General features: G+C 46.4%; 1 protein-coding gene across 1 annotated transcript in view; it reads right to left on the bottom strand.

Annotated features, from left to right (window-relative positions):
• Nucleotides 1-12,945, bottom strand: part of DENND2A (DENN domain containing 2A) — a 92,927-nt gene that overhangs the window by 23,410 nt on the left and 56,572 nt on the right. Inside the window, exons 10-13 of the mRNA XM_047694464.1 lie at nucleotides 10,020-10,129; nucleotides 8,907-8,976; nucleotides 7,731-7,808; nucleotides 825-965 (exon numbers count right to left, since the gene is read on the bottom strand). Of these exons, the coding sequence (XP_047550420.1) occupies nucleotides 825-965; nucleotides 7,731-7,808; nucleotides 8,907-8,976; nucleotides 10,020-10,129 (399 nt within the window). The remainder of the gene's footprint in view (nucleotides 1-824; nucleotides 966-7,730; nucleotides 7,809-8,906; nucleotides 8,977-10,019; nucleotides 10,130-12,945) is intronic.

A 12,945-nucleotide genomic window follows, 5' to 3' on the forward strand; every position in this document is an offset into this window, starting at 1 on the left:
TCCTGAATTCATCTCGAGTCACTACTCATGTGTGTGTTTTTCTCTTTAAATAGCTGTCTCCTTCACAGTGAGCAGAAACTGGTGTTTTGCTCTGAGCATGGCATCTGCCCGGTGCTGTCCCCGTAGTGGGGTTCACTCATGTTAACATCCTTATGGCCAATCCACCATCTGCTATGGGATAGTATAGGGTTTTCTAGCAACACGGAGAATACTTCCCTCTGTTCTGGGAAACTGAGCTGTTCCAGAAGACTCCAGACCTATCCTTATCCCTCCCCTGTCTCCAGAGGTGACCAGCTTTTTCAAGGGCTTTTGGAACTACAGACTCAAGTCTGAGTGGGATCTGCCTAGTGATATCCACAGAGCCATATAAAGGGAATGGGAAGGATGAAAATAAAGTCCTGCATTAAATTCCAACCCAGCCAAGAAAAGGGACATACCTCAAAGTCCTAGACAGGTGAATAAAAAGTAGTACATAAGCTCGTCTTCCCAGAAGATAATCTGTTTTACATTATAAGTTATGGAGGTGATGGAGACCAAAAATATAGTTTCAAATACAACCTATGAGTGTAACGGGCTAGTAAGAGAAACTAAGGATGTTCATACAGGTCCCTAACCTGTAAGGCCAAGGTCAGGCAAAGAAATACCATGTACTGCCGTGGCATAGCTCTAGGACTGAATCCCGGAATGGAGGGACAGGACTTAGGGTGGATTTTCCTAGGCCTGAAATCACATTCACTGATGTGACAGCCCACTGGAAGCCGGCCCCTTGGTCAGCTGGAGGAGCTTTGTCTCCTCTAGCAGACAGTAGGAATCTGATGACTTACTTCAGTTCCCGATCCTGGCAAGAAGTTCTTGACAACGATGGTTTTGCCCAGTGCCGGGAAAGGGGCCTCCATGACACTCCTCATGAGGGGCTGTACCAGGGCAGGAGAGATGCCTCGCCGTTTTTCTACCTCATCCAAGATCTGCAAGGGTCACAAAAGAGCTTAGCTGTCCTGATGTCAGGGCACCAAGGCATCCCTCTGCTCTCAGTGAAATGGGCCTGCCACCGTGACGGACGCATTATGGGGAAGGCCTGCTGTCTGCATCAGGCCAAACTTAAAGTGTCTTTCAACCTATATGTTATTGCCCCAAATCTCCTCTCTGTGCACCCACTCCTTTGCCGTTACCTTTGCAGTTCTTCCCACTGAAGTGGTAAAGTTTCTTGACCCCCTTGACTTCGGATTTGGCCAGGTAACTTACTGGGCCAATACATGCATTATCAATGGGAGCAATATTGCCCCCAGGGGGATAAAAATTGGTCCTTGGGGGGGGTGCTGAAAAAAACTTAGGTATTATAATGGTTTGTAGCCCTTTAAAGGCCCACAGTACCTAAAAAGATCTCCAGTGTATCTGTGGAGTTACCATTTCTCTGAGGGTCCCATTAGAGAAGAGCAAACCCAAACCACAATGAGAAACCACTTCACACCCATGAGGGGGTGTGTAACCAAAAGATCGACAACAGCGAGTGTTGGTGATAAAGTGGAGAAACTGGAACCCTCGTGTACTGCTGGGGAAGACTGAACTAGTGACGCCCCTTGGCTAAGCAGTCTGGCAGTACCTTCAGAGGGTAAAGATAACGCTCCTAGATGACTTAGCAACTACACTTCTGAACCAACAGAAATGAAAACACGTTCACACAAAAACTAGTACATTGGGGCGCCTGGGTGGCGCAGTCAGTTAAGCATCTGACTCTTCGTTTTAGCTCAGGTCAGGATCTCAGTGTTGTGAGTTCGAGCCCCATGTTGGCGAGCTCACAACCAGCCTACAGTATGCTTAAGATTCTCCCTCTCTCTCCCTCTGTCCCACCCCCATGTGCACGTGCACTCTCTCTCTCAGATAAATAAATGATTAAAAAAAAAAAAACCCCAAATGGGACGCCTGAGTGGCTCAGTCTATAAAGTGTCTGCCTTCAGCTCAGGTCATGATCCTGGGGTCTTGGGATCGAGTCCCACACTGGGCTCCCCGCTCAGCAGAGAGTCTGCTTCTCCCTTTGCCTGCTGCTCCCCCTGCTGTGCTCGCTCTCTCTGACAAATAAATAAAATCTTAAAAAAAAAAACAACCTGGGACACCTGGGTGGCTCAGTTGGTTGGGCAGCTGCCTTCGGCTCGGGTCATGATTCCGGCATCCTGGGATCGAGTCCCGTATCGGGCTCCTTGCTCAGCAGGAGCCTGCTTCTCCCTCTGCCTGCCATTCTGTCTGCCTGTGCTTGCTCTCTCTCCCTCTCTCTCTGACAAATAAATAAAATCTTAAAAAAAAAAAAAAAAAAACAAAACAAAACAACCCTCGGGGCGCCTGGGTGGCTCAGTGGGTTAAAGCCTCTGCCTTTGGATCAGGTCATGATCCCAGGGTCCTGGGATCGAGTCCCGCATCTGGCTCTCTGCTCAGCGGGGAGTCTGCTTCCCCCTCTCTATCTCTGCCTGCCTCTCTGCCTACTTGTGATCTCTGTCTGTCAAATAAATAAATAAAATCTTTAAAAGAAAAAACAAAACAAAACAAAAAAAACCCCAAACCCAAAACTAGTGCAAATGTTCACAGCAGAATTATTCCTAATAGTCAAAAGGAGGATGTAACCAAAATGTCCATCAAATGATGAATGGATAAACAAAATGTGATATTCCAATGTAGACCATAATCAGCCATAAAAAGGAATGAGATACTGATTCATGCTATAACATGGATGAACCCTGAAAAGATTAGGCTAAGTCAAAGACACCAGTCACAAAAGGCCACTTATTGTTTGATTCCATTTGGATAAAATGTCCAGAATAGGTATATCCATAGAGACAGACAGCAGATGGATGGTTAAGAGGGTTGGGAAGTGACTTCTCATGGGAACAGGCATTGCTTGCTGAGGTAATAAAAATGTCCTATAAATGGGGTTATGATTACACAATTGTGTGGATATGCTAAAAGCCACTGAATCCTAGATTTTATTTATTTATTTATTTTTAAAGTTTGTTTTTTTTTTTTTAAGATTTTATTTGTTTATTTGTCATAGAGAGAGCACAAGCAGGCAGAGTGGCAGGCAGAGGCAGAGAGAGAAGCAGGCTCCCTGCTGGACAAGGAACCTGATACGGGACTCGATCCCTGGACTCTGGGATCATGACCTGAGCTGAAGGCAGTGGCTTAACCGACTAAGCCACCCAGGCGTCCCTTATTTATTTTTTTTGAATCCTAGAATTTAAATGGGCAAATTTCATGGTTTGCAAACTATATCTTAATAAAACTATTATTTTAAAAAATCTAAATGTGGCTCAGTGGGTTAAGCCTCTGCCTTTGGCTCAGGTCATGATCTCAGGGTCTTGGGATAGAGCCCAGAGTCGGGATCTCTGCTCAGCAGGGAGCCTGTTTCCCCCCACTCTCTCTGCCTGCCTCTGTGCCTACTTGTGATCTCTGAGTGTCAAATAAATAAATAAAATCTTCTAAAAAAAATCTAAATGCAAGACCCTCCATAATCTAGTTGTAGATCAAAGAGTTTAAATTAAAATACCATTTATAACAATATTACGTGTAGCCACTGAACACTTGAAATACGGCTAGTCTTTTTTTTTTTAAGATTTCATTTATTTATTTGAGAGAGAGACAGTGAGAGAGAGCATGAGCAAGGAGAAGGTCAGAGGGAGAAGCAGACTCCCCATGGAGCTGGGAGCCTGATGCGGGACTCGATCCCCGGACTCCGGGATTATGACCTGAGCCGAAGGCAGTCATCCAACCAACTAAGCCACCCAGGCATCCCGAAATACGGCTAGTCTTAATTGAAGTGTGTTATAAATGTAAAATCTTCAGTAGATTTCAGAATACAAAATTAAGAATGTAAAATATCAATGACTATTTGATTATATGTTGAAATAATGATATTTTGGATATATGGGTTTAATGAAATTTATTATTAAAATTAAAAAGATTTTATGTATGGTAGTTCCTCAAAAAAACCTAGAATTAGGCGTTGCCTGGGTGGCTCAGTGGATTGGGGCCTCTGCCTTAGGCTCGGGTTGTGATCCTAAGGTCCTGGGATTGAGCCCTGTGTCGGGCTCTCTGCTCAGCGGGAAGCCTGCTTCCTCCTCTCTCTCTCTGCCTGCCTCTCTGCCTGCTTGTGATCTCTGTCTGTCAAATAAATAAATAAAATCTATAAAAAAAAACAAACCAACAACCTAGAATTACTGTGATCCAGTAATTCCACATATATGGGTACATAGCTCAGAGATTTGAAAGCAGGGACTCAGATATCTGAATGGCCATGTTCAAAGCAGCAAGACTCATGATAACTAAAATGCAGAAGTAACACAAATGTCCATCTACAGATAAATAGATATAGAAAATGTGATACCTACAAATAACAGACTGTTATTCAGCCTTAAAAGGGAAGGAAATTCTGACATATGCTCCAATACGGATGAACCTTGAAGACATATGCTAAGTGATATGAGCCAGTGACAAAAGGATAAATATATGATTCCATTTACATGAGATCCTGCAGTAATGAGATTTCATAGAGACAGAACATAGAATGGTGGTTGCCAGGGCTAGGGAAAGAAGAGAACGGGGAATTAGTGTTTAATGGGTGCAGAGTTTTGATTCAGGGATATCAAACAATTCTGGAGATGGATGACGGTGACAGTTGCACACAATGTGAATGAACATAATGCTAATCAACTGTACACTTAAAAACAGCTACAGTAGGGGCACCTGGCCAGCTCAGTCAGTACAGCATGTGACGCCTGATCTCAGGGTTGTGAGTTCAAGCCCCAAGTTGGGTGTAGAGATTAGTTAAAAATAAAATCTTTTAAAAATGGCTAAAATAGGGACGCCTGGGTGGCTCAGTTGGTTGGACAACTGCTTTCGGCTCAGGTCATGATCTCGGAGTCCTGGGATCGAGTCCCGCATCAGGCTCCCAGCTCCACGGGGAGTCTGCTTCTCCCTCTGACCTTCTCCTCGCTCATGCTCTCTTTCACTGCCTCTCTTTCAAATAAATAAATAAAATCTTTAAAAAAAATGGCTAAAATAGTAACTTCTATGTTTATTTTAGCACAATAAAAAATAACATAACAAAAAATTAGAAAGAGTCTTATTGCGGTGGGGAGGCAATTCAGGGAAAAAGGTCTTAAAGTCTGGTTAGGGGCTAATAAAGAAGGATGAGGGACGCTGAAGCAGAAGTGACACTGCACCAGTTCTAAGCCTGGGCCTTAGGAGGCCTGTCTCATGTGTTTCTGGTTGCCATCCTGAGCCTCTGCCTCAGCCACAAGAACTGCACGCCTGGGCCAGCTCACTGTTAAGGAGGCTGACAGACATGTGGACGAGCCCCACTCTAGAGTGGCCTCCGACAGCAGAGATCGGGCAGTCTGGATCAGCCAACTCCCAGCCTACCCACAAGGCATGAGTGAGCCCAGTGGAAAAGAGCCAAGCCAAGCCCCAGATGACCTGCGCGTCTCTAAGAATAAATGACTGGTGCTTTAAGCCACTGTGGTTTGTTACGCAGTGTGACTGTAGTGATATTTAATGGGATACTTTTCTTCAGGGATTCTAAAGCTGTTCTTCTTCTTCTTCTTTTTTTTTTTAAAGATTTTATTTATTTATTTGACAGACAGAGATCACAAATAGGCAGAGAGGCAGGTAGAGAGAGAGGAAGGGAAGCAGGCTCCCTGCTGAGCAGAGAGCCCGACACGGGGCTCGATCCCAGGACGCTGGGATCATGACCCGAGCCGAAGGCAGAGGCTTTAACCCACTGAGCCACCCAGGCGCCCCTAAAGCTGTTCTTCTTATTTGTTTATTTATTTATTTGTCAGAAAGAGAGAGAGAGAGCGAGCACAGGCAGAGTGGCAGGCAGAGGCAGAGGGAGAAGCAGGCTCCCCACAGAACAAGGAGCCCGATGTGGGACTCAATCCCAGGATGCTGGGATCATGACCTGAGCTGAAGGCAGCTGCTTAACCAACTGAGCCACCCAGGCGTTCCTAAAGCTGTTCTTCTTGAAGAGGATTCCCCTTCCCTCCCTCCTTCCCTCCTTCCTTTCCTCCCTCTCTCCATCCCTTCGTTCTTTGTTTCTGTTTTTCAATGTGGGGCTTAAACTCACAACCCTGAGATCAGGAGTCACATGCTTTAGGGACTAAGCAAGCCAGGCACCCTGATTCCTTTCTCTGTACCAAAGGACACTATGTCATTTTAGTCATCCTTGTCCCTCACCTGGGAATAGCTCAAGTTTTAGAGATCAGTTAGCCAAAGCTCTGTTTCTGGTTCTAGCCAGCGTATTTGCTATTTGGTCTTTGGCATGGCATCATACCACACTCTCACAACATCCCTAGTCACAGAAATGCCATGAAAACACAGAACTGTGCATCACACGGTGTTAGTAAGTTCACATGCTTGTCATTCCCTGTCCGTGACAAACAATGGAGCTCAGGTGAATTCCAAAGCCACCACTGGATGCTGGGTTAACTCAGCTGTTTCACTTCTACCTTCCGACAGCGTTTGTGCAAAAACAAAGGCTGTGACACAGCCTTATTTCCATGTTTAAATAACCCCCCGAGAGAGACCGGGGTGAGCAGAAATGCGTAACTGTCCTAGAGCCTGTAAGTGACCAACTTCCATGTAAAAGGCTTATCACCCCAGTGGAGTAGAGGCAGGAACACAGATACATTGATACCATTCTTTATTTCTAACAGACTTGCACAGAAGTGCAAGTTCTACCAAGGCAAGTGATTACACTAGATCAGTATAGGTCAGGCTTCCTCTGAGAATCAGCGGAGGGTGGGCAGGAGGAAGACACATTTCGGAATGCTTTTAGGAAGTGCCGTCTGCCATCCGAGGACAGTAGACATAGGACTTCAATTCTCCAAAACAAAGCTCAGACTGAAAATACAAGGTGAATTTAAAATCATTTTATGGATTAGATACTCGTGTCTGGTTAATGTAGGATATGAATGTTGGATTGTACCTAGTTTTGAGATTATCATCATACACAATAGTAATTAGCTCCCCTCTACCCACACAGAATAGTGGGATGGACGAGCCAGCACAGTCCGGCAATTCCTAGGTCTTTTTTTTTTTTTAAAGATTTTATTTATTTATTTGACAGACAGAGATCACAAGTAGGCAGAGAGGCAGGCAGAGAGAGAGGAAGGGAAGCAGGCTCCCCGCCGAGCAGAGAGCCCGACGCGGGACTCGATCCCAGGACCCTGAGATCATGACCTGAGCCGAAGGCAGCGGCTTAACCCACTGAGCCACCCAGGCGCCCATCCTAGGTCTTGATACATTGGCTTCTCTTCTCCGAAAGAGGACGAGAGTAAGTTTTGGATCCATTTAGAGCCCTACTACAGTAACAAATATCTCCCCCACACCACACACATAGACAGATGCTTGTACATCCATCCATCAGAGCGGCCTTTTTGTCATGAAAAAGCGAATATGACAAAAGACAATGCTTGGAAGTAAGTAAAGCACAAGGAATATTCTGGGAAGACCCTCTGCAATTACTTCGACTCTCCCCACACCCCCTTTCTCTGGGCCCTGACCTTCACCGGCTCTCACTGCGGGTACTAATGATAGGAGAACACAGGAGGTGAGGGGGGAGGAAGAGGGAAGGAAACTATACTGGGATACGATTACACAAGTACCAGGAGTCAAGGTGTTTCCTGTGTCCTCCCTGGCTCTGCCTTGCCTTCCCTTCCGCCCTCCTCTGAGACCCAAGTCCTCACCTTTGAAAAGAGGCTGAAGCATCCCAGGCGGCTCACGATGCAGTAAACTTCAGGGAGACGCTTCCCTTTGCCACCAGGCTTTTTGGAGTGAAACAAGGAAATCATGAGTGTTACCATCTCAAAGTAGAGAACCCAAACATTTTTAAGTGCCTATCAGGGGGCAGAGGTTTCCTCACTGCCGCTTCTGAGAACCCATTAGGTAAGAAGTTACCAACCCCATTTTATAAGTGGGGAACACTTCTGGTCATGGAGTATATACATTTATATTCTCCTGAAGTGACCAAATCAAGGGTGTTGTGCGCACAGTAGGTGCTCAATATGGCCTATGGAACCAAAAAGGAGGCATAACTTGTTTACCCCAACCCCTGTGGTTCCTCTTAAGGAGCTATGTTGAAACCAAATGTTGTTTATTATAATGATAATTCCAAATTAGAAATTATTTCTGAACATCCTTTTTGGAAACTGCATTTTAGGGTAATTTTCAAACCATTTAAATGAAAATCAATCTCAATATGTCAAAGTAATTTCATCCCCAAACCTTATTATCCCACTTAACTTTTTAAATTATTATCCCTGCTTTTTATTCACTAATTCATTCAACAAATATTTACTGGATACCTACTATGTGCTGTGCATCATCTTGACTCTAAATTATATCAGCTTATTTCGAAAATTCAAATACACTCAGTGCAAAATGATTTGCTCTTACTCAAGATTTTCAAAAGAATGGGTCTCAAAAAGACAAGCTCTAAAATGGGCTAGCATGATCCTTTCATTGGATTACAATCCTGACTCCTACCGGTGACTGTTCTGAAGAAGACGTTCTTGAAGGATCTATAGCATGAACAACAGAACTATCCTTCTTTGGTCCTTAGCAACCATTATGATTGTGTGCACTAGAAGCTCTCTGGGTCTGTCTAGCACGTTTTATTAGAAAGAACATTTGGCTTAAGGACAGAAAGTTCTTCTACAGGGAAAATAACGGAGGAAGTATTTTCTTTCTAAAGGAGACGGAGTTCTAGTTCCTTCCTACCAGTAAGATTGCGATGAACCCCCAAATCTTTTAACTCTCCTGATGAACCTATCACGCTTCCTTCCTCTTCTCTTGTGGCACACGGCGAAGCCCCAGACCCAGCGCTGCCCAGAGCCCTGGCGGACCAACAGTATTGTACTAACCAGTAGTCTTCGGCAATAACCGAACCGTCTGCTCCCATCTTCTCCAGTTAAGACAAATGAGAAGGTTTCACTGAGGTCGGGGAAACAAAAGTGCATTACATAGCCAAACAAAACAAGACACCTGGCAGAGAGCACTCAGGGGACATTCTGGAGGGGGCTGGCAGAAAGGGCTGCTCCCTCTCCTGTCTGTCCATCTCTGTGCAGGAGCTTTGCGCATCTGTAGTTTGGGGATCTGTGCCAGGAAGAGGGAAGCTCTCCCCAAAAGCTCCAAAAAAGCCTGGGGGCAAAGGGAAGCGTCTCCCTGAAGTTTACTGCACCGTCTGCCTGGGATGCTTCAGCCTCTTTTCAAAGCTGAAGACTTGGGCCTCAGAGGAGGGGGGAGGGACACCTACAGTGTCCCTGCACCCTGAGAGGATGTGGTCTCCTAGCGTTCAGCACCCGAGCTGTCCCGTCGCTACGGAGCATCGACTGGGACTGCTGCCCTCTGTGAGCTCAAGGGTGTGATGGCATCCGCTGCTCCAGGGACGTGACTCAGTGCAGGAGCAGCCAAAGAGATGGAGAGTTCTGTGTCCCTCTTGGAACTGCCTCTGGGGTGACCATCCCTGAGAACTGTCTCCTCTGAGCCCCCCGAGGGGCTCGGACTGCCCTGAGAGACTGCCGGGCCTCAAACACAGGATAAGCAGCCCCTGAGGTTGGTCAGTCGCTGAACATCTGATAAAATGATACGGGTACAAGAACCTGGTTAAAGCAGGAACACCGTCAGGATCTCACAGCTGGATGGGCCGCTATTAAATGTTTCCGGAGCACGGACAAGGAAGGGAGCTAGGCGATGCTCCTCTAGCTTCTCCTAGACCAAGAATTACTTTGCCCTTCACAGAGGCTTAGGAACCAAACATATGCCCCCACTGAGTGAGAGGCCTGGGAATCTGCGTAGCTAGTAAGTCAGTTCTTCTCTTCAGGGATGTTTTAAAACACAGGTGGGGGCCATCTCTCGCCTGCGGCCCATCAGGCTGGGTGGCAACAAGACTGATCTATGGCGTCTGTCCTCTCCGACACCCTCCCTGGTTCTTGCCTTAGCTTTTGAGGGTGTGGAAAGGAGAAGCCGGCTCCTACCTGGTAAATTGCTGGACGGGAGCCCAGTCCTTGGCATCGGGGAAGCAGAACTGAGGGATGGCCTTCAGCTGGTCCTCAGCCTCTCTCATGAACTTGAAAGACCTTTCCAACTGCAGGGAGAAGAGTGAGAGAAGGTTGGGGAATAAAGCCCAGCATGGGGGAGAGAGGCAGATGCTTGCAAAACCACACGTTCCGCCTTCCCACACTGTCAACTCTAGGCTTCTGGGAGAAGTCAGGAGAAAACAAAATCGTGTGTTTTATTTATTTGTCAGAGAGAGAGAGAGAGAGCAAACGCAGGCTGAGTGGCAGGCAGAGGCAGATAGAGAAGCAGGCTTCCCGCTGAGCAAGGAGCCTGATGCGGGACTCGATCCCAGGACCCTGGGATCATGACCTGAGCCAAAGGCAGCAGCTTAACCAACTGAGCCACCCAGGCGTCCCCAAAATAGTGTGTTTTAGATAAATATTCTTGGGGTGCCTGGGTGGCTCAGTTGTTGGCTGTTTGCCTCTGGCTCCGAGCCCCACATCCCTGCTGGGTGGGAAGCCTGTTTCTCCCTCTCCCACTGCCCCTGCTTGTGTTCCCTCTCTCGCTGTGTTTCTCTCTGTCAAATAATTAAATGGAATCGTAAAAATATATTCTTGATGTCTAACATTCTGGAATGTAATTATTTTATTTTGTAATTTTTTTGTATATTGTATATTTTGTGGACTATAACTTTTTTATTTTTCATTATTTTTTAAAAGATTTTATTTACTTATTTGACACAGAGAGAGAGAGAGCGTGGGAGAGCACAAGCAGGGGGAGTGGCAGAGAGAGAGGGAGAAGCAGGATCTCTGCTTAGCAGGGATGTGTGACTGGATCCCAGGATTCTGGGATCATGACTTGAGCTAAAGGTGGAACCTTAACCAACTGAGCCACCCAGGTGACCCTGGGCTATAATAATAATTATTATTATTATTTATTTGGCAGAGAGTGACACAGCGAGAGAGGGAACACAAGCAGGATGAGTGGGAGAGGGAGAAGCAGGCCTCCCACCGAACAGGAGCCCCATGCAGGGCTCAATCCTAGGACCCTGGGATCCCGACCCGAGCTGAAGGCAGATGGTTAATGACTGAGCCATCGAGATGCCTCTGGACTATGACTATTTTAATCAATAAGGAAAAAGTGTCAAAACAATCCCCTCCAACCAGGAGATTTACGAGTTTGCAAGGCAGAGCCTTGAATCTGGTCTTCCAACCTCTGGGCCCCTCAAAGCTGCCCTTCCTCGATCCAGGCAAAGACATTTTATAACACTTCTTAGTGAATACATCCAGTTAAATTACATTTTACAGTAAACTACAATTAATTTCAATGTCCTTGACTGTCAGAAGCAAAAGGAAGCTAGTCATCATCCACTGTCACATTCTTATTTCAGAGATAAGGAAATAGCCCTGACATGTTAAGTGATTTGTCCATGGTCACACAGCTGGTGTGGAATCTAGCTAGAGATAAGTTTTGTTTTTTTTTTACTTTTATTAATTTTTTAAAAGAGACAGAGTAGTGGGGAGGAGCAGAGGGAGAGGGACAAACAGACCCTTTGTTAACTGTGGAGCCTGAAGCAGGGCTTGATCCCATGACCCCTGAGATCAGGACCTGAGCTGTAATCAAGGGTCGGATGTTCAACTGACTGAGCCACCCAGGTGCCCCCTAGGGGCACTCAATCCTGAAGTGCCAGGATTGAGCCCTGCATGGGGCCCTTTACTCAGCAGGGAGCCTGCTTCTCCCTCTCCTTTTGCCCCCTCCCTGCTCATGCTCCTGCACTCTCTCTCTCTCAAATAAATAAATAAAATCTTAAAAAAAAAAGCAAACCCAGGGAGGAATAAAATGAAACAAGATGGGATCGGGAGGGAGACAAACCACAAGACTCAATCTCACAAAACAAACTGAGGGTTGCTGGGGGATTGCGGGGGATAGGGATAGGGTGGCTGGGTTATGGTCATTGGGGAGGGTATGTGCTATGGTGAGTGCTTTGATGATTTGATGATTCACAGACCTGTACCCCTGAAGCAAATAATACATTATATATTAATAAAACAAACAAACAGGGGTGCCTGGGTGGCTCAGTGGGTTAAGCCTCTGCCTTCGGCTCAGGTCATGATCCCGGGGTCCTGGGATCAAGCCCTGCATCGGGCTCTCTGCTCAGCAGGGAGCCTGCTTCCCTTTCTCTCTCTCTGCCTACCTCTCTGCCTACTTGTGATCTCTCTCTGTCAAATAAGTAAATAAAAATCTTAAAAAAAAAAAAGACCTTATTTATTTATTTGACAGAGATCACCAATAGGCAGAGAGGCAGGCAGAGAGAGACGGGGAAGCAGGTTCCCCGCTGAGCAGAGAGCCCGATGTGGGGCTCGATCTCAGGACCCCGGGATCATGACCCAAGCCGAAGGCAGAGGCTTTGACCCACTGAACCACCCAGGTACCCCAGTAATTAGTGTTTTTAAAAATAAATGTGTAGGGGCGCCTCAGTGGCTCAGTGGGTTAAAGCCTCTGCCTTCGGTCCTGGGATCAAGCCCCACGTCGGGCTGTCTGCTCCGCAGGGAGCCTGCTTCATCTTCTCTCTCAATCTCTCTCTCTCTGCCTACTTGTGATCTCTGTCTGTCAAATAAATAAATAAAATCTTAAAAAAAAATAAATGTGTACTTCTAATGTGTTGGGAAGAATTGCTGGCTCTGTTGATGTTTGTTCTTTTTTTTTTTTTTTTTAAGATTTTATTTATTTATTTGACAGAGAAAGAGATCACAAGCAAGCAGAGAGGCAGGCAGGGTGCGGGGCGGGGGGAAGCAGGCTCCCTGCTGAGCAGAGAGCCCAATGGGGGGCTCGATCCCAGGACCCCGAGACCATGACCTGAGCCGAAGGCAGAGGCCCCAACCCAGTGAGCCACCCAGGCGCCCC

This window comes from Lutra lutra, chromosome 11 (assembly GCF_902655055.1).
Source record: "Lutra lutra chromosome 11, mLutLut1.2, whole genome shotgun sequence".
Taxonomy (NCBI): domain Eukaryota; kingdom Metazoa; phylum Chordata; class Mammalia; order Carnivora; family Mustelidae; genus Lutra; species Lutra lutra.